We start from the raw sequence: 22346 nt of genomic DNA, 5'->3' as shown, positions 1-22346 counted from the left end.
ATCAGAGAACAGGAAATACTTACGACTGACAGGCAAAAGACATGCCAAAGATAGGAATGCAACGAAAAATGCCCTCCCAACGGGTGTAACTAACTCGTTCCAGCCACTGCCCACTGAAAAGGCCATGTTTGAGAGAGGACAGTACTATCTGCAGCCAAGGAAAAATAAGAAGCATTAAGATTGAAACAAAAACAAAATCTCAAAAACAAATGCCCCAGTGAATTTATGACAGGATGCCAATATTGGTAATGCTGTGATAGAGGAAGGAGAATGCAGCAGCTCTTAGACTAGTGCAAACATTTATTCAAGTCTAGATTTCTCAGTGAATTTCAGATGTCAGATTTCCTCTTGCATTTTTGATCCAAACTAATAATATTTCAATAGGTAATCAAATAGGCAGTAAAGGCCTTCTGGAAGGTAGGATGCATTTTTACTTGTTCAGTACTATCACAACCTTTAGAATACATCTATACCACAGCATTAGAATGTTTTTATCAGAATTGTACTCAGGTGCTCAGTTTTCCTTAATATATCCAAACAGCTGTCCACATAAGGGGTCATTTAAAGCAGAAAGAAATGGATTCCCTGCCCAATCCATGGTATCACTTTACTTACAGGGATGGCAGAGAAAGATGTTCCCAAATATTGGCAGATTCTTAAATGATTCTGCACCCTGCCAAAAATGTACTACAGACAATCAAGTACCATTTAAAAAATGAAAAGTCACCCCAAAACAAGGCTATTTAAAGTTAAGGAGGTAATTAGAGTGACAAACAGGGTTACTGTAACTGGTCTGTCAAACAGTTAAGGGACAATGGCCTTTTCTTCCACTGTTTAAAAAAAAAAACACAACTCTTATATCAATTAATACAAAAAAGGGATATATGTAGTAAGTGAAAAACCAATGTAAAAAAGACATGAGGAGCTCTACTCATTTATAAAGTGTCTTTTCCTATATTTTTAGGCAAGTTTCAATATTTAATATGGCAGATTACACTCTGTGATGTAGAGGCTACACCTGGCATCCCTAGATGACCTCTGAGGATTGAATGAGGCAGGCCAAGTAAGAAGTCTGACTCAATCCTCAGACTTTGCTCACTACATAAGGGGACTTATTGAGTGTCTTATGCAAAAGGGAGGATATAGTGGTATATGGAATTTGGTTTGTTCTTTAAAACATTTAAGGTTGGTTCACTCTGATGCTGCCAGAATATCTGGTACATCCAGAACACAGAACTCTCTAAAGCTCTAAAGCAGGGATTCTTAACTGTTTGGTATTATGGGCCCTTCGGCAGTCTGTTAAAACCTATGCATCTCTTCTCAGATAATTTTATTAAATGCATAAAGTAAAATTCACAGAATTATAAAAGAAGCCAACTCTATTGAAATAAATATGCAATTTTTTTACATCTAAATTCATGAGTTCCCTGAAATCTGAAGAGATCTATAGATCCTAGAATTTTGTGGTCCCTAGATTAAGAACTTCTGCTCTAAAACAATTTAAGACCTTCTAATTAGTAGCTACTTGTCACCTGAATGGCAGTTGACTGGCAAGCAGAAAATAAAACCTCATGTCCAAAATATAAATTAAGATGCACATTTTGTTCTTTAAAGATAAAATATAATCAAATCAAAGTTATATGCACATACCCAAATCATTGATGACTTCTTCCTCCGGTACCCCATTCCAAACTAATCACACCTGTTTTTACTAATAAGCACAAGGTACAGTGCTTCTGAGAGAAATCCTGAAGGTCTTTATTTTATTTATCATGAGAAAGTGGGAGAAGCATAACATGGCTTATTTTTATCCTTAATTTCAGCAAGGGTTCTACACAGTAGATAGCTGGTGGCAAGAACTTGCCTTGAAAATGATCCATTTCTGCTTTCTGACAATGATATATTAAGCTATAATATATTACTGAGTATCAACTAGTCAGAGACCAAAGCAGTCACTATGGCATTCTTAAAAAGTCGATTTGAAACCAATGATTTATTTAGAAAATACTCTTAACTAAGTAACTATTTATTACAACTCCTTTCCTCACTACCAATGGCATATTAACAAAACCATCCAGGAGTTACAAATACTCACCACAAACATGAACACTGTGTAGAAGATGAGAGCCATGGCACTGAAAGACTGTATGGAAGCCATCATATTCCTCTGGAGGCTCAGTGGAAGGACAATGCACAAGGAGACAACAAAGAGTAGGAATATCCGGAAGCTGCCAGTCATCTGAGAATACATGGAAATTAGAAATATTGATTTCATCAACTTGGACTCCAAGGGATCTTGATAAACTAAAGAAATCTAGTATATCTGGGGACACAGTAAAGCAGTTTAAGGGAATGGCCCAAAGCAAAAAGATAATTTTTCTACTACCATGTAATAATAGCATAGAGGAAGGCTATTTCTGTGATGAACCTATCTAGTCACTGGGTGCCACTGTTGCTCTATGGAGTGACTGCCAAGGATACTTACTAAAAGCTAAAACTTAATAATGGGAGGAAAAGAGGACAAGCTAATACAAACTGAGAATATCTGAATGATTTTTAGGATATTAAAGCTACCATAGTTCAGAAAAGATAGAAGTCTTCAAATTCTGATCTAGAAAATTAATCAAAACCTTCAAGATTACTATTTATAACAAAAATCTCAAAGGGCCCAGAAATACATATCTAATTTGGCTAAACCCAGAAGATATTTTTTTCTAACTTCACAATTCCTTAATCATTCAATAAGAATTTATTAAGCACTTACTACATGCTAGGTCAAAATAATAATAATAAGAAGAAGAAGAATAGCATCAAAGTGTCATAGATATGAACCAGATCCAGATCCTCTAAAATGTCTTTTCCCAATCCCAAATATCTGCATATTTATTCCTGGACTTAAAGCATAAGTGGCAGGAGAAAGAATCACATGCTTCACATAGAAAACCTGAACATTCCAATATAGAATTATAATATCTACAAAACAAAAATTAGGAAAATGGGATCACTCATTGTCTCATAAATATTTTCTTTTGTATAATAAGGATATGTAGTGGAAATTAAAAGAAAATTGTGATTGCCTAGAATTTCCACTCTGCTAATTCCCAAAGAACTAGGAAACCTTAGCAAACAAGCACTAATTAATAATAAATATATATCTATATGTAATAGGTATATAATAATAAATATGTAAATGTAAATAATAAATATATAATAATAAACCTTAGACAAGCATTAATTAAATGCCCACTATATGCCAGATACTATGCTGGATACTGAAGATACAAAAACAAAACAGTCCCTGCTCTCAGGGAGTTCCCAATATATTGGAGGAAGCAATGTGTATATACCTAAGTATATGTAAATTTATAAATAAGTAGAATGTATATTTGGAGAAAGGTCACTGGCAGCTAGGGGAATAAAGAAAAGCATCATATAGAAAAGTGTCACAAGCAGAATTTTGAAGGAAAAAGATAAAGGTGAGTGTGAGAGCATTTCAGTAAAGGAAAGCAGTTAGTACAAAAGTGAAGAGATGAGAAATGGGGTATCATATGTGAGGAAAAGCCAGAAAAAAAGTTTGGATATAGAGTGTTGGAAGAGGAATAATGTCCAATAAAGTTGGAAAGGCAGATTAGGGTCAGCATGTAAAGGACTTTAAAAGCGAAGCAGGCAATCTGCAGGCAATAGGGAGCCACTGGAGTTTTATTGAGTAGGGCAGTGACATAGTCAGATGTTTACTTTAAGAAAATCAGCTTGTCAGCTATGTGGGAAAATGTATTGCAGAGGAAAGAGACTTAAGGCAGAGACAAGAGGCTCTTACAGTAACTTCAGGAAAGAGAGATGAACTAGACTATAGTCATAAGAGTAGAAAGAAGGGGATAGGTTTGAGAGTTACTGGAGAGGTAGAAAGAATGATCAGCCACTGAATGGAGATGTGGAACAAGGGAGAATGAGAAGTCAAGGATGAAGCAGATGAAGGATAGGGAGCAAATTCTTTGGAGGTAAAATTAATCTGCTCCTAGATTTTTACAGTGAAATAAAAAGGTTTTGATTTTGAAATTGTTTTCAAATTGTAGAAAACCAAACTAAAAATTCAAAAATTAAGTCCATCCTTAACAACAGAAGCATACCAGAAGTTTCTCTTAAAGTATACAAATTCAGCATTACAATTACAATAATTATTCCCCTCAATGTAGGGCAATGATGTCAAAGAAACAGGGCCACCAATGCATACATAAGGATACCTGCAGGATGCATATTAACTTAGTTTGAAAATATATTAACTATGTTTTACTATTTAGTTATTTTATTAAATATTTTCCAATTACAATGTAATATGATTCCATATGATTGACATCTCTGGTATGAGGTAATCTCTAATTGTATCATTTTATTATTGTTTTCATTGTTACATACTTAAAGTATAGTAGACCACTTGGTATCACAATTCAAGATATTAAAAACAATCTGAAGCAAATTGTTGGTTAATACTTAAAGAATTATTCCACAACCAGAGCAATTTTTAAAATCATTTCAATCACAGAGCTCATCAGATCCTCAAATCTATCTAATAGCAGAACAGGGATAAAACAATGATTATATAGGTAAAGAAACAGGATGATGCACAAATGAATTAATTCATCCAAGGTCACACTAATAACAAGGCATAATAAGGACTTTATACCTAATTTCAAACATTGTCATCCTAGTTTTATAAGACATAAACTTTCCAAAATGAATTAAATTAACTGCAATATGAGTAAGTTTGAATTCAAGTAAACTGAAATGTCTGAAAATAAATTTACCTCAAATCCAAGCAACCGTGCAAAGAAGTTTGATCCCAAATCACCAATGACAACATAGAAGGCAATGCAGGTTCCCAACATCAGCCCAATCATACTATAAAGAAAGAAAGTGGGGGTTTTAAATTATGTTTTTAAAAGATTCTATTGTCTCATCACAATCAAAGCCATATCATCCTAGCAGAAAATCAGATTGAGCTCAGATTTCTATGAAAGAATAGTGTACTATGAACTCTGTATACACAGTACTACTGACATGTGATTTTATTCAAACTTAGATTTAATGAAAGATGAAATTTAGAAAGTCCAACAGTTTACAGGATATGGAGATGTTTTGTATGGTTCACCATTCTAAGCCTGAATATTGAATAACATTAAACTTTTCCTTTATGTAGTATTATATTTTTCTCTCCACAGGAATCTCTAAAAGTTCTTTCAGATACTATAAAAATGCATTGCAATATTAGACAAGTTAAAAGAATTATCAACTACTTTCTCAAAAGGGCTGGTCTCTGTAATTTGCAATTTCCTAATTAACAATCCTGAGTGCATTTTTCCTCAAAAATTTTACCATCTGACAAAATTGTATTCCAAAGGAACAAAAGAAAAACACAGCCTTTTCTATTTAATACCTCTTTAAGTAGTCACACATTTGGTAATTTACCTTTTAGAGAACAGCACTCCATGGTTATAATTCTAGTTGAGGAAGTTCCATTTTGTGGCATTAAAAAAACTTTTCCTTTTCTTTTCTTCCATTTTTATTAATAAAACAAATACTTCCAAAGTTGTTTCTAAGCATTTTAAAAATATAAGCTCAGCTTTCATCTTAGTAGAAACTTCTTGGATTTATCTTTATAAAAAATTTATAAAAACGGTGCAAATTCTACAAACCAAAAATATTATTTATTCTGTAATAATTTTTCAGTCTATTTTTGCTTTTAAGGATGATGAGAGATGGGGGAAGAAAGGAAGGATTTGAGAATCAAAAAGTAAAGTACACAGGTTACCTGGTTTCCACCAACATTTTTCCTGCTTTTCCATAGGCATGAAATGCTTGGATTAAAAAAAAACAACAAAATCTTGTAAGTGAAACATGACTTGGATGATGCCACATATATCAATGAGAAGATATTGATAACATATAGGGCAATTTTCAATCTTACAGAAACATACTAATCTGGGATTTCTAGGTGTCTGAGGGGTTTTGTTTCTTTTTCTTTCTTTTTTGGACATACCATTTACAAATCAAAACCACATTAAAAAAAAAAAAAAAAGAACAAAGTAATGGTTAGACACAAAGCAGGTTATTTTTTTCCCACTCCAAAAAAAAAAAAAAAGGCATTGCAAAGTAGCAGTTTCCCACACATGGCAACCATTAAAAGAAAGTCTGCTTGGAATAGAAAATATGCATGTATAGATGCTGTGTGGCAAAAAAAAAAAAAAAAAAAAGCACTGTAGTGCAAAATTTCAATCAGATTTCTTTTTTTTCCCCCTTGTAGCCTATTATAAACTGAACCGCCTGATGTTGTTTAGCAAAACTGAGACAGTGCCCAGAATGTTAGGTCCCATCACCAGAATCCCCAGCTTTCACAGCCCACACCAAAAGTAATTTTTATTCCAATGCTTTTATTTTTAATCCTTTGGTCAGAGTTTGTAGCAGAAAATGAAGAGTATCCTTTCCATTACTTCATTTGGAGAAGGGAAAAGACCCAGAAAGCTCATGTTTGCTTTTTTAAAGACAGGCTCCCGAGGAAATAGGCAATACATTCCATTTATGTGTGTTTTATTAACATATATCATTCTAGCATCAATTCTCTGTCATTTACCTTAGTAAAAATCACATGGTTTAAAAAAAGCTTGGCTAGCCTTCCTGATGATGATATGTGTTCAAGTAGCTGAGAAATTTAAAATTGTTCACTTCAGCAAGTTTCTCCTATGACCTTAACAGCTCTATTACAATCCCAGTATTCCTTAATGCTCAGTCTTTAAAAGAGGGAAAAGTCAAGGTCTCTGAGGAAGAAACCAAAAGAAAAATGTTTGTGAATGGAAAAGAAAGGAAACAGCCATGGTCAGCTGCCCAGATTTCCTGATCCTCTTTTTCCTCCCTTACTAGAAAGGGCAGGCCCCTTGAAAAGAAAGCAGGAAATGAACATGCTTATTTCCTGTGAAGGGGCTTGAAAAACAGTACTCTTTTCTTTTTGAGTAACTGTTTAGAAAATAAGACCTTTGGTATCTTGTTTCTAAGGTGTTGGCTAAAAGACCAGGATTGAGCAAAAGTTTTTACTTGGGCCTTAAGAAAAAAATTTTTCAGAAATATACTCAAGAAATTGTTTTCCAAGACTTTTACCACCTTAGCACTAGCTGATAAAGCTTTTGTGTATCAAGTAGAAATCTAAATAAAATGAAACAATGAATTATTATGCTAATGTTAACAAGGGGCCTTTATTTTTTTAATCCAAATCTGCTATGACACAGCCTTATTACTCAACACCCAATGGTCAAGTTTACTGTCAAAGAGGAAAATCAGTCCTAAATTAAAGAACTCACAATCATAATAAATAAATCAGCAAATTTTCTGAATACAAGCTTCAATGCATCAAACCAAGTTGTTCTCAAGGCCCTAGGCATTTCTTTTTTTTTTCCTTTCTAGAAGCCAGGAGAGCAATTCTCTAATTGAGATTCTGCAGTACAAATCTAGAAGGCCTAAGAAAAGCCAAGAGTGTTTGGAGAAAAATAAGAAAATCCCCAAAGTAGTTTTTTTCCCAGGAAGTCTTTCTGGAATCAGTAGGTGTCACTTTTTTCTCATTAACTAGACAGGTACCCTACCATAGGCAAAAGGCTGACGGGAAACAGGGTTGATCCTGGGCAAAATTGTGAAAAGAGAGAAATGTGTCTCAGGTTTCCACAACCTCCTTTTTCTATACTCTTTTTATTTCAGCTGCCATTCCCAGCTCCTATCCTTCACTCTATCAGTCATCTGTAACTCTCTCTGCTCTTTAACCTTTTCCCTAACTATAAAATAATCAATTATTTATGTTATATCTCCAAGATATATTTTGGGGATAGGAAAACTATGTCTTCAATAATATTGACTTTCAATGTTGATCCTAAAAGCAAACAAGTATTGAGAAGAATGGGGGAAGATGATGGAAGATGTATACATAGTTGCTAGTCTCTCATTGCCTCAGTGCCTTGTAATTCTTTTGAACCTGTCTCCAAGCTCATTCTCAAGCTCTCTCTGAAGAATTTTGGAGCTCCTTGGGAGACACTGGCAAAGGACTACACAGATAGTGTGCCCGGATCAAAGAAGGCACTGTTGTTCTGTGAGGAAAGCAGAAGTGCAGGGGCTCCTAAGGAATGGAATGCACAAATTAAGAGACTTCTTCACTCCAAATGTTCATATGGACTATTTGTGCCTGAGCTGTGATGGAGCTTGTGATCAGCCATAGTCAGATATACCATACCTTGACCCCAACACAGTGATGTTATATTGGTTGTCTTCTAGCATGAAGGACAATCAGGCCCCAAACAACAGATTTGGGCCTATTTGTCCCATGTCTTCTCTTATCTTCCCCTTTCCTTCTCCTGGCCATCACAAGATCATTGGTCTGTCTCCTTCCTTCAAGAAATCATCTACTCTACATGGCCCTGTGAGTCAGTATTTACTGGCTCTCATCAGTTCCTCTGTAACACTCAGGATACATAGTAGGTAGGTAATGGAGAACTCCAAGAACTACTGATCTCCCAGAGAGATATCACCCCTAAGAGACTGCAGGAAGCCTCAACCCTAAACTGCCGTGGGGGAAAAGGGGGAAAAGGTTGTAGAAACCCTGCCTGTTAGAAAGTTGGATCCCAATTCTTTATTATTTAACTTATGGGAACATCAACAGGTATGAGAAAGATTAAACTATAACCGAAAATTCTCAACAGAGGCAGCATGGTAGGATATTTGACTTGATTCAAATCAGGCCTCTGATGCTCACCAGCTGTGTGAACCTGGCCGAGCAAACATAATCCCTCAGCCTCAATTTCTTCATCTGTAAAACAAGGTTAACAGCATCTACTTCATAGGGTTACTATGAAGATCAAAGCTGAAAATACATAAAATGCTTTTCAAAATTTAAAAATGCTATATAAATGGAAATGTTATTAGGCTAATTAGAGTTTACAGCTATATAGCACTTTATAAATTATAAAGGACTAAGGTAATCAAATTATCCCAGTCTTCCAAACAGGCCAATATTGTAGGACCTAACAAAACTTTCTGGCATCTCAGAATTGAAACGTCTTGCAAGGTATCAGACATTACCTAAGGCAGGTGTTTAACTTCTAGTTAGCACATTTGGGCAAGGTCTCTCTTTGAAAGGAAAAATACCATTATCCCGAATTTAGAGATGAGGAAATTGAGACTCAAAGTGACATGATTTGACCAGGATCAGAGCTGAGGCCCAAATCTAGATCATCTCTCTAAGTCCAGGGGGTTCTGTTTCATTAAGTGAAAGTTAATCCCTTCCATTATTTTTGACTAATTACTATGAAATCTGAAAGACAACACACAGTCTTGTGGATAAAGAACCTACCTGGAAGGCCCTAAGTCAGATCCCTATAAGACCCTGTATAAATGACTTGACTTCTAACTATTCCAGGTGACTCTCTAAGAGAAGGGTGATTAAAAGGGGGCTGAACTGCAGAGAAACAGGAAGTTCTCACTTTGTGGTTTATGCTAATGAAATTACAGGACCAATTTCCATCCCTATTATGTGGGATATAATGATTACATACATTAAATGTGAGATATAAATTTTCCATGGTTGCATGAAGAGCCCACTTCACACAGTTCTGGGTCATGGTCAATGAATATCGTAGGATTGTGAAACTCAGAACAATTTCATTTGGGTCATTCCACACTTAAACTAAGTTGTTTATGATCATTTTCTGTGGGGAAAAATGAAAAGTCTACACAAAATTAGGATGGGCAGCTATGAATTTTAATCAAAATATAAAATATGATGACCCATAACCTGAAAAAAAGTGAAAAAGCACCAAAAAACTTTAGGTTGGCAAAGTTCACTGCCAATCAAATGCTGTATCACTGTGGCAGAGATAACTGTGGTAGAGTGATATAGTAAAATCTATAGGATGGTACATTTCTGGAACAATACAAGCTATATTAAATCTCCTCAAATTTAACAGTTCAGAACAATTTCTCAAGTTGCCTTGGACCTTTCCAAATTGCCAGGTACCCCACAGAATCAGCTACAAGACTGAAAAGATCTCCTGCAGATTGTATTAGTATACAAGTAATTAATGACAAAGACTAGCTGTTCAACAATACTGAACTAATGTATTAGGAAACAGTATAAGACGACTACCAAGAACATCTTTCCTTTCAATCACATACATCTTGCAATGTAAACTTGTTTGGGCTTTCACTCAGGAAGATGAAGAAAAGAATAAATTTTCTCTCTTTCAATTTTTCTCTGCATACGAGAAAAAAAAAATGGTCCAGTATTTCCTAAAATCCCAAGAAATTTGGAAGTATTGTTAATCCCTCTATATTGGAGTTTCTTGGTTTCAAAAATGATGAAGGAGATTCTCATCTCCTTTCATACAAGCTAGAGCTCTTCATTTCTGTGAAGTGGGTATGGCAATGGAAAAGAATAGGTAAAAGGAGAACTAATTACTATATCAGACAAGACCTCAGGAAACTTTCTGGGAGCCCAGAATGATCAGATAATTTTGTTTGGTTGGTATGAGACATAACTTTATTGATACTCTGAAAGTTTTCTTCTTCTGCTTCCTTTTTTCTTCTCTTTCTTTCTTTCTTTTTTTTTTTTTTTTTTTTTCCTTTTTGCTTCTAGTAGGTACATTTAGGCAGTCACACTGTGCAACTAAATGCTAAGCCCCAGGCAGCCAATGCAATGGAAGTATCCATCTGTCAACAGAATGGTCACTGAACATAATAAACATTTTATTTATGTCTTTTGCATATGACAAAAACCAAACCACTTTGTACTAACATCCTCAGAACAGGAAGCCATAGAAAATTATGAGATCCACAAGATAACATTGAGAGAGAGGATTAGTGTGGTACCTGAAGCCAATTAAACATTTCTGAAAAAGGAACAACAATGTGAGGGAAATTTCTAAGTGTAGCATAGCAGCACAAATCCTGAAGAAATGTAGAAATGTCTCCTATTTTGTTTCTGGTGAGAAGCTATGTTTCAACACAAATTTTGGCTTGGTGTTTTTGCACTAAGAGTCAAGCTCATCTGGTCAGAGGTAAATGTTATTTCTATGACTTTATCTAACACACTCAATCTCATCAGCAAAAGAAAAGGAAAGAAGAGAGGATGCAAAATTTTCCCTTGAGAATTTTAGCTAAATGTTAACATACTGGTGCCAAAGTCAAATCGTCACAGTGAAAAGAAAAGAACAATGAGCAAATTTGCCAAAAACTCACACATGGATCTTGCAGATGTTTTTATTCTGTCAGCTACTTGGAACTTTGTACACTATTTCCTCTTACCTTCTCCTCCTCATTTTGCCATGGATACTTATATAGCTGCAATCCAGAAAGTTGACACTCCCTGCCAGGCACTCTGCTGGCAGAACCTAATGTCCTCAGAAACACATGGGGTAGAGAAACTAGTGGCTTTCATTTGGAGACCAATAACTTTCACCAGACACCCACAATGCCAACCTCTGAGAATTTGTGTTTTGACATTTCAACACCTACTCTGAACTGAAATGCAATCAAAACAATTCTAAGTCTATGCCTTTGAAAAGACAGAAGTTTTCATATGCTAGAATGAAGGAAAAAGCAAGAAGGCAAGATTAACAGTTCAGTTAAATCATGCAAGTGATAAAATATTACAAACTGAAATGTCTTTCAGAAAGCAAAAAAGATAAATGTTTTTGTTTCTTTTGATGAAAAGAGAATTGCAAGACAAAAAAACTAAAGGGATGAAAAGCAGAACTAAAAATATCAAGGAAAGTTTCAACTCCTGGGATAATGAGATTACTTTATCAAGTATATGAAATTCACCACCTCCTCAAAGAAAGAAGAAAAGCAAATAGATTATAAACTACTCAAAAACTTCAACAATATTAAATGCTACAGCTTATCAGATCATAGCCTTTGAGCTAGAAAGGCCCTCTGAGATAACTGAATCTAAATGGCATATTCTATAGAAAAACAAACTGAGAAATAGAAAAAGTAACTTATTCAGGATCATACAGTAACTAAATATGTGAAGTGGAGTTTCAACCAGGTTTTCTCAATTCCAGTTCCAATGCCCTCTACCAAGAGGGCTCTGTACTCTACCAAGAAAAATGTAAGCACTGATATCTATGGAGAAAGAGCTTTAATAAGTCCAAAAGATAATTCTGATCTTTAGATTGTAATACTTTTTACATTTCACAATGCCTTTGTACATTGTACTCACTCAATAAATATCTGCTGAATGATTTCAAGGTCTGAAATTCTCACCTAGGCCTGCATAGGTCCTGCGTTTACTAAGGCTGGCTGACTTCACTAAGAACATGCAGGACTGATGTGTCATCCAGGAACAGAAAATCAACAGTAGGGCTCCCAGGATAATGCCACACTAGAGGGTTCAAAAGGAAAAGAGAGATACCATCACAAAATGATATAGAAAACATTCTCAGATTTCTCACACACATACATATATTTATTTCATCTACTTATTTCGCTCAGAGCTATCATAAATGCAAAAATGAAAAATTTGTTCAATTTTACTTACTTACCCATACAAGCATTTATTAAACCTCTGTATTTATTAAACCCTTATATGTGCCAAGCATTGATGATTAAAAAAAAGTCCCTTGCCAAAAGAATTGCTCCCCAAATTAATTTGTTGTAACTTTTGGACAGAAGCATCAAATCAGAGTCACCTCTCAAAGGAAAACTCATTCACTCTCCTAATGCCCCCCCCTCAAATTTAATCATTCTAGTGGATTGTCTCTGTTTATGTATCAATCTAGCAGTTCTCTGGTTCTTTGCAAATTTATTTATAATTCAGTCACTTTTTTATTAGCTATCTTAAATACTAACAATAGTATTAAGTGATTATTTTGGAAGAAAGGGGCTCAAACGAAACAAAAATCTACGAACTGAATGCAGTTCAAAATAACCCAGATCACTCATACTATTTAATCTGGCTGTAGAAATCATAGAAAAATACCTGTATTTTAAAAGAATAGCTAAAACATAACCTTGAAATACACAGAAATAAAAGCAAAAGAGTTACATGCAAATAGTGATACTCAAAAAATAGGCAGGAACGATGAAAAAATTACATTCACAGCGATAAAGTATAATATAGTGGAAAGTACAGGGGATTGGTAGTTAACAGACCTCATCACCTGTGACCTTGGACAACATCTTTGAGCTTCTACTTATTCATTTATGAGGGAAATATTCTGCAAGAGACAATCTCTAGCAGTCCTTCAAGCGCTATGATTTTCAGAACACATCATTGAAACTACAAATCCCAGGATAAAATGTTTTTAAGAGGGAGAATAAAGCTGCAGTGCATACTGGGACATGTAGTAGTAGTAGTAAGTGAATCCCTTCTGACAGAAACTGGGATCAGAAAAAAAAAAAAAAAAAAGTGTAATCATGTAGCCCCAGGGGACTAGCAAGCTGCCAGCCTGGCCTACAGCCACTTTTGCCCTAGGCAAAGTAAAGAATCACTTATTTTATGTTTGCTAAACAATCCAGAAGTCCAACTTGCTAATAATTCTAGAAGCTCTCCCATCACAAAAAGTTGGGTCATTTCTAAGACTGAAAACCTTTCATTAATTTTGTCTTAAACTTTTGGTTCTTTTTCCAAAATCAGAAAATTTCAAAGTTTTTTTTAACTTTTAAGTAAAATGAAGCCAATGATAGTCATTCACTAACCCATTCAATAAATACTGATGATGATCTAGTGAGTAAAGCACAATAGAAAGTCTTGGGAGTTATGCCTAATTTAGATGAGTTCCCAGCCTTCATAGAGCTAATAGTCTAGAAAAGGAACAAATCAGACATAAATGTAAAATTAAAAATACAATAGAGAAGGATAAAAGAATATGAGATCTGAGGGGGAAAGCTAGGAGGGAAGGAGAAAGACTAACATTACCACAGAACTTTGAAATTTCCAAAGTACTCTTTAAAATATTGGCTCATTTGATTCTTACAAAAACCCTTTGAGGTAAAAACCATGGCTTTTCACCCCTACTTTACAGAAGTTGGGGCCCTAAAAGATCAAAGTCAGGAATACATGGTCACATTGATAGAAAGTATCAGGGGTAGGATCTTTTTGACTCTAGCTAAAGCATTCTATCCACTGTTACTCTTCATGAAAAAAGAAGTGAAATCTTGATTTTTGGTGAGCATTCTATCAAGGTTTAACTGCTTGAAAGTTGTGAACATTTTTTGGTTTCATGAGAGATATGGGCAGGCTTCATATTATTACAGATATTAAAAATAATAGGCTTCATATTATTACAGATAATAACTGTTTTATTTTAACACAACTAAGTGTCACAGATAATGAACCTGAGACCTAAAAAAAGCAATGTAATTTGTACAAAGTCACACAGGTAGTAAAGGTAAGATTCAGCATTCAGCAAAGAGTAGGAAGGAGGTCATCCCACTACAGGGAACAATGTTAAGCATAAGAAGAGGTGATAAAGTTTGGCTAGGACATGGTGTGAGAAAAGTGAAATGCAATCAGATTGGAAAGGCAGTGGTAGCATATGATTTTAATGCCCAATAAAATGGTAAAAGTGCATTCGAGATTTTTTTTTTTAAAACAGATATAACCAGATCCACAGATAAGATTATTTTTTTAATATTATTTTTCAATAATAAGGACTGGAGAGAGGTGAAAATATGATAGCCTAAAAATGTGGCAAAAAGTTTACAAAACAGTTTATTAATCTTCAGAAAAATAAAAGACTTCTAGGCTTTAAGGCACAGGGTTGTTGCAGATGCTCAAATGAGATCCTTCTCTTACTTCGAGCACACCTTCAGCTGTAATCCTCCCTTCTCCAGTAGAGCTACTAGCTCCTTTTTTCACAAACTATCTTGCATTTAAATACTTTCTATTTATTCTGTTTATACTTATTGTGAATATACTTCCCTGTGTACTTGTCTCCCTGTTAGAATGTAAAATCCTTGAGAATAGGGATGATTTTATTTTTTGTATCTTCAAAGACAAGCATAACATCTGGCACATAGATACTAAATAAATGCTGGTTGAATGATTTTGTAAAAATTTAAAAGTGCTACTTAAATTCCAGCTGCCATTAATTATTATTATTATTTTTATTTATTTATTTATTTATTTTTTTTGCTGAAGCAATTGGGATTAAGTGACTTGTGCAGGGTCACACAGCTAAGACGTGTTAAGTGAGTGAAATCACATTTGAACTCAGGTCTTCCTGACTTCAGGGCTAATACTCTATCAATTGCAACACCTACCTGCTCCCAATTGCCATTAATTATTGCACCAGAAATACAAACATGTTTTGGGACAGAAAAATTAAGTTTAATTTATTTCTACCTCATTCTCAGAAGAAAGGGCAGGAAGGAGGACATTGGCGACCACTTTCTATTTTTAAAAACTTCATCTTTCAAAGGAAAATATGAATTTTTTTCAATGTAATATTTTTTATATGAAACCCTTCCCAAAAATGTTCATTTTCAACTCAAAATTCTATGCCATATATTCTATCCCCAACCCAGGTCTCAGATTTTATCTACTAAGCCTTATGAGATTTACTGGTTAACAGGAGCAGTTCCTTTTCTGTGTGACACTTCACTGACTGCTTCCTATCATGATCATTCTCCTGTTTATTTTCCTTCTAGAAAGGTATCAAGATATAAAACAGGAATTCTGTCTTTCCAATATTAGCACAAGTATAAAAAACATAAATTTGGAAGTATGGTTTTTTTTCCACTTTTTATTGGATCTTTACATCCTTATGTATATAGACTTTTATAGAAACTATTACCTCCCCAATCACATATCCTGCTTATAATAGGTATTCAATATTTTCTGATAGACTATAAGCTAGTACAAAATGGCTTTGTACTCTTAAATTACTGACTGATTTTCACTCAGTAAGTTTTCCATGCATCCATGCATCAATGCAGTAAGCATTCCATACATGGGTACTAAAAGTTAATGTTGATAAATTTGGAAGTATTTAAGAAAACAAATGTCCCCTATCCCAGAGTTTATCCTGTTCTTTGGAAATTTATAATCCAATTGCAGTAATGAGATGTAACGTGAAGCACAATTAAGTTACAATACAAGGCAGAACTAGCTATCTACAAACACGGTATATAAATGACATATCACACACACACACACACACACACACACACACACACACACACACAAATATATAGGTGATTAGGTGCCAAAATCAGGAACAAAATATATACCCCAGAAATTCTAGTTGAAGACATAGTAACATTAAGTTATAATAAATACTATGTATGTATGTATTGTACACATGTGAGAACACACATGTACACATATGTTTTAAATATATTGTGTGAATGAATGTCAAAATGAAGTACAGATTATATGACTCTAGAGTTCAAGAACGGGAGAGATAAATGTGGGCTGTAGCTATGAAAGAAAAAGGATTTGTGATGGGCCCAGAATAGGAATTATATAATCAAACAACAAATGCCTACTCTGGGCCTGTCACTGTGGTAGGTGCTGAGGATAGAAAAATAACAATGAAATTATCCCTAATAAAGAGCTTACATTCTAATAGGACACACAGAAGACAAGGACAACAAGGACAAGTATATTAGATGTACATATCCATAGCACATAAATACAAAAAATACAAAGTACTTAAAAGAAAAGTAGCTTGAAGAGGGCACTATCAGTTGAGGATGTCAGGAAAAGATTCATTTTGGAGATGGTGTTTAACTGAGTCTTGAAGGAAAGGGATGAATTCCAGGTATGGTTGATGTACAATGCAAACAAACAGAAATGGGAAATGGAATTTCTATTTGATTCTAGAGACAATAGGAAATTACTTGTTTATTGAGTACAGAATGACATGGTCCTTTCTGTGCTGAAAGGAAATCTTTGGCAGGGGATAGCTGATGGACTAAAGTGAGAAGGATTTGAAGCAGAGACCAATTTGGAGATGGTTTCAACAATCAAGTCAAGAGATAATGAGGATGGTTGTGAGTAGAAAGTAGTCAGAAATGAGAGATGCTGTGGAAATAGAAATGACAAGATTTGGCAACTGATCTGATATGTGGAGTTAAGGAGACTAATGCCAATGTCTTTGATGTCTTCATCAAAAATAGGGAATTTGGAGTTTGGGGAGAAAAATAATGAGTTCGATTTTAGACATGCTGACTTTGAGATATCTCTGGGACATCTGGTTCAAAATATCCAAAAGGCAACAGGTGATGTATAACTGATGCTCAGAGGAGAGAGTAATTATCAGCAGATAATTGGGATATGATGAGGTCAGGAAGAGAGAATATATACAGAGAAGAGATTTAGGGAAACTCAATAGTTAAAATTCAGATTATATCTGAATGATGGAACCAGCAAAGAAAACTGAAAAGGATTAGAAAGAATAGAGCCACAAAAACCCAGATGAAAGAGTTATCTAGAAGGAAAGGGTAGTCCCAAGTATGGAATGGAATGGAATGGCTGATGAGGGTTTAAAAACTATCAAAGGTTTGGGAATTGAGATCATTAGTAACTTTGAAAAGAATACTTTCTGTCATAGGTAGAAAAAAGAAAAATCCCTGTATTTTTTTCCTTTTGCAGAAATTTGAACTGAACAACAATGTCTCAAGTTGATGAGAATAAATGGTAAACTGAATGTGAGCATAAGGACCTGAAAACTGGATCAAAGATTTAAAATGGTGAAAACATTAATCCTTCATGTGGTTTACAGAAAAATCTGTCAATAGGCACTTTAATGAAATATTCCAATTAAGTTCAAAGTAGGGGCGTCTTTCATAGAAAACATTTCAGTCAACCTTTTCTGAAAAGTTCCCATTTTCACAGGTATGAAAAAAATTCCTAACTAAGATATAACCACTTTAATCGCTGAAAAGCATTATATGGGTACTTTTCATCACAGGCCTGGCAGGCAAAGATTTTGTGTATATAGATTACATGAACAATATAATCTGAAGTTTGATACAAATCAATATAAAATTGCTTTTTGTGAACACTTTATTTCAGAAAAAAAGTTCACATTTTAATCATATTTGGCCCTATTTACAAAATTTTATAAGGCACCAATAGCCTAGACAAGTCTCTTTCTTAGGAACTTTTAGGCTTGAGGCCAAAAACAGATGCTACCAAACTTTTTCTTTTTGATGTATTGATAGCTGGGAACAACTTTGACAAATGCTTGGCTCCACAGGTCTCTCCAGAGTTGAAAATCAAATAAAAATTATCAGGTGCACATATATAATGGTACTTACTATATTAGGAATCTTAAGGACATTATTAGTCCTTATTAGTTCTCCTGATACTCTTCTATTTACACGTTAAAAATGCATTCTTCATTAACTTTGTTAATGATACGATTTGGCCTAGAAGACCAGAGAAGTTTCTTCAACTCTAAATATTCTACCAGTCTAGTTCCACTGACAGTAATTTGGGTACAAAAGGCTCTTTTGTTCACAAGTATAAATAAATAAATAAATGAAAATCTTGTTACTAATCAGGCCAGGAGAATACACATAAAGGAAAGATGTTTATTTTCTAGCTTGAGGGCAAACACATAGAGCTGCAGGTTATATAGCAGTCCTAAGCTTAGGGTCAAACGCCCAATTAACTTCTTTCTCATGCCAATTCCTAACACGATAGAGCAACAAAAAATGGGACCCTAGAAAAGTCTTTTTTACTACCCATTTTACTAGAGTACCTCCGTGGACAGGAGCCAGGTGCGGGGTGGCAGACTCACCTGTTTAAAGCAGAAGGGCATGGTGAGCACACTGACCCCCACAATGCTGTTCACAATGTTCATGATCAGACCCCAGTTAGATGCTGCCACCGCGGCCATTGCTTGAAAGGGTCAGGGTCAATGACCCCTCTCTTCTAGCCCCGGGGTAAACAGGGATTGGGGACTCGGGATGCCAAGGAAGCGGGGCTAGGGGAGAAGTGTCGCAGTTCACTAGATTAAGGGGTCAGGGGTCACACGATTCTCTTCCCACCGCCTCCCATGGAGTAACTTGCTCAGGATTAGTTAGTCCAAGATAGAGGGGTGTTGTCAAAGCCAAGAAGGAGCAGGTGGAGGAGGGCAAGTGGAGGAAAAACAGTGGGAAGGGGAGAGGAGATCAAAAAGAAGGAGGGGGATCTGGGATGCGGAGGCGGGGGAGATTGGAGGCAGGGGATGAGAAGAAAACAGGAGCAGAGAGGGGAGGATAGAGCTTCAGCCTCCCGAGTCCTCCAGGTTCCGCGATTGCTTCATGTCCTTTCCCCTCTTCCTTCTATATTGGCAACCTTGTTTTCCCCCTTCCCTGCTACTGAGGAAACCTCGGCCTCTTCCGCAACCCCAGCGTTGGACCCAGGAAAACACAACAACGGCTTAGGCAAGGACACCTCAGCCCAGACTCCCTCTCTGCCTCACCCACACAAACTTCCGCTTTCCCTGGGCTATCTTCCAGGAAGTGACGAAGAAGCAGGACCTGACCCGGGTTGGGAGGGGGGGGGCGGGGAAGAGAGAGGCGGGGGAGAGCTGGAGGGAAAGTTATGTGAACCAATGAAAGGATGGAAGGAGAGGAAAGAGGCGGATCGGAGAGGGAGGAAAGCTGTGTGGACCAATGAGATGGCGGAGTTACAATGGCCCAGTCTAGAACAGGAGTAGGAGGGTTTGCTCTGGGGGACTGGAGATCAGCTTCTACACGTGGCGCTTAAGCTTGCCGAAGCTGTAGTCGGCTAGTAATAGTTCTGGAGAGCCTATTGTAAAGTTTTCCATGTGAATATCTGCTCTTCTCAAATTGGCTCCAAACCAGTGCTTGATGGGTTGTTTTATGGATTGATGTCTTTAGTGTTAAGTCTTTAATGTCTGACTCCCCGTGACCCCATTTGGGTTTTTCCTGGCAAAGATACTGGAGTGGTTTATTTTATTATTTCCTCGTCTTGCACATTTTACAGATGAGAAAACTGAGGCAAATTTATGACTTGCCCAGCGTCACACAGCTAGTATACGTCTAAAGCCAAATTTGAATTCAAGAAGGCGAGTCTTCTTACCTAGGGCTGGGCACTTTATCCACTGCGCCACCTAGCTGCCAGGTGGATTGTCCAGTCCTAAGAAAATGAAGAAATTGTTAATGAAGCAGTTTGAGCTTAAAAGGTTGTGCCATGCACATCCTCACACCCCATCCCACCCAGACCTCTGCAAGTTTAACATTTCCCAGCATATCCAGTATCCTTCTCCTCACCTTCTGTCTTGTCCAATCTCTAGTGGTATTTTGCATCCACATAGATCTGGGTTGGTGGATAGACCCAGACATTTAATAAGTACCAACAACACTTACACATTTACTAGTGCCAGCTAGGCAGGGGTGCTGTCTTGATGGATGGAAAGCAAACTTCTCTCTATGGCAACAAGTACAGAAGCAGGATCAACAGTGGAGCAAAGGAAAGAGCAAAGAAGAATCCTTTCTCCTATCTCCCCCAATATGAGGCTGGGATGTCCTTTATGGTCAGTTTGCTGCCTATAAACTACGACTGCCTTATACCCAGAGAAATCAGTTCTATGAACTCATCAGTAAAGTTTATATAAACCACTTATAATGTGCCAAACAATGTGCTTCCCTTTGCTCCTACAAAGACAAAAATGAAAACAGCCCTTGATCTGAAGGAGTTTACATTCCAAGTGGGGAGACAGCATGGAAATTTAAAAATATATTCAAAATAAGTACAAGGTAATTTCAAGAAAGAGTCAGAACACCAAGGGCTCTAGTTCCTTGCTTTGCCATTAACCATGATTTTGATCAGCATGTGTGACTGAGCATTTCAAAAAATATTTAAGCATCTAGTAGTTATTAATCTGGGATCTTTTACAAATATATATAAATAACTTTTGATATAATTGGTTTCCTTTGTAATAACACGATTTTTTTTTATTTTATTCATTTTAAAAGTTTTCAGAGAAAGGTTCCATAGATTTCACTGGATTGTCAAAGGGCTCAATAACACACACAAAAAAAGGTTAAGAAGTCCTGTTAGACATTACACAGTCATTATGTGTGAGAGGTAGATTTGTACCCAGGTCTTCCTAAGCTAGTTTTCTGTTCACTATATTATGCTGCTTCTAACTTTTATAAAAGGGTGAAAATTTGACACGTTCTCTCAAGGAGACCATTCAAGTGACATATTTTGAGGTATAATAGAATGTTAGAAGGATAATCACCATTAATATGTTTGCTAACAACAATGACTATAATGAAAAAAACTAAGGCAAGGCAAAGATTAAAATAAAACACATTAGGGTCCTCATATTCAAATGAGACTAGTTTGCTTTTGAGATGTTTAAACACAAATGAATGCACCCATTCATTCTTTTTTTTTTAAGAAGAAACAATTAAAGAATACCTTGAGTATTATAATAATAAAATATTATTGATATTTTATCAGTATTCAATTAATATTCAATAAAATATTATTGAAAAGATTCTGGTATTAAAAAACCCATAATCATAAATACACCAAAACTATTTACTCTTCCTTAGTATTTTCTTTTTCTCTTTCTTATCCATACTAAAATAGAAGATTTTATTTTCTTTCTCTTTTCCTTTTCAATTCCCATTGCATTAATGCTTTCATATACTATGACAAGAGACTTCTATAATATGAGTCCACTATATATGTGACCTTAAGAATAAGTTAGCTGTCCAATGATGAATCAATCTTATTTTTCAATTTAGAATTGTATTAAAAATATTCTGTACAGTCTTAGAAGTTTGCATGATCATTTTTCCCTAATGTGTTTAATATACCATGGGTTATATAATATTTCATTTCAGAGTCTCTGAATTATTTTCATAATAGGAGTAGAATCATATAGAATTATATAATTTACTGACCTCTTCAATTTGCCCGGATTCATAGAGAGGAACATTCTGGATTTGTGGTTAAAAGGCCTAAATTCAATTCCCACCTCTGGCCAAGAGTATGAGAAATCATTTAAAGTGCTAGAGGTTTAGTTTTCTCACCTGCAAAAGGAAAGTAACAATACCTGTTAGTATCCCATGAACATATTATGAGATTCAAACACATTAGATAATGTGTTTTATAAATTGTTTTGCACATTTTCAAGCACTAAAAAAATGTTAATTATTAGTTACATAAACCTCTCCTCTGGGGGGGGGGGGAGGGGAGGGTAGGAGGAGAGGGAGAAAGAGAGAGAGAGAGAGAGAGAGAGAGAGAGAGAGAGAGAGAGAGAGAGAGAGAGAGAGAGAGAGAGAGAAAGAAAGAAAGAAGTCCTGTTAGAGTAAGTACAAGGTTCTGAGGTTACTAGAACTTT

General features: G+C 35.6%; 1 protein-coding gene across 2 annotated transcripts in view; it reads right to left on the bottom strand.

Moving 5' to 3' along the window:
• Window positions 1-19460, bottom strand: part of SLC38A10 (solute carrier family 38 member 10) — a 68962-nt gene extending 49502 nt beyond the window's left edge. For both annotated transcript variants that reach the window (XM_051995407.1, XM_051995408.1), the window contains exons 1-6: window positions 18780-19460; window positions 12292-12409; window positions 5807-5852; window positions 4803-4896; window positions 2096-2239; window positions 24-148 (exon numbers count right to left, since the gene is read on the bottom strand). In XM_051995407.1, coding sequence (XP_051851367.1) covers window positions 24-148; window positions 2096-2239; window positions 4803-4896; window positions 5807-5852; window positions 12292-12409; window positions 18780-18878 — 626 coding nt within the window. In that variant the 5' untranslated portion in view covers window positions 18879-19460. The remainder of the gene's footprint in view (window positions 1-23; window positions 149-2095; window positions 2240-4802; window positions 4897-5806; window positions 5853-12291; window positions 12410-18779) is intronic.
• Between the last annotated feature and the right edge of the window lie 2886 nt (window positions 19461-22346).

This window comes from Antechinus flavipes, chromosome 4 (genome assembly GCF_016432865.1).
Source record: "Antechinus flavipes isolate AdamAnt ecotype Samford, QLD, Australia chromosome 4, AdamAnt_v2, whole genome shotgun sequence".
Lineage (NCBI taxonomy): Eukaryota > Metazoa > Chordata > Mammalia > Dasyuromorphia > Dasyuridae > Antechinus > Antechinus flavipes.
Note: the sequence above shows the minus strand (reverse complement) of the source record. Positions and strands in the feature narration are given on the sequence as shown.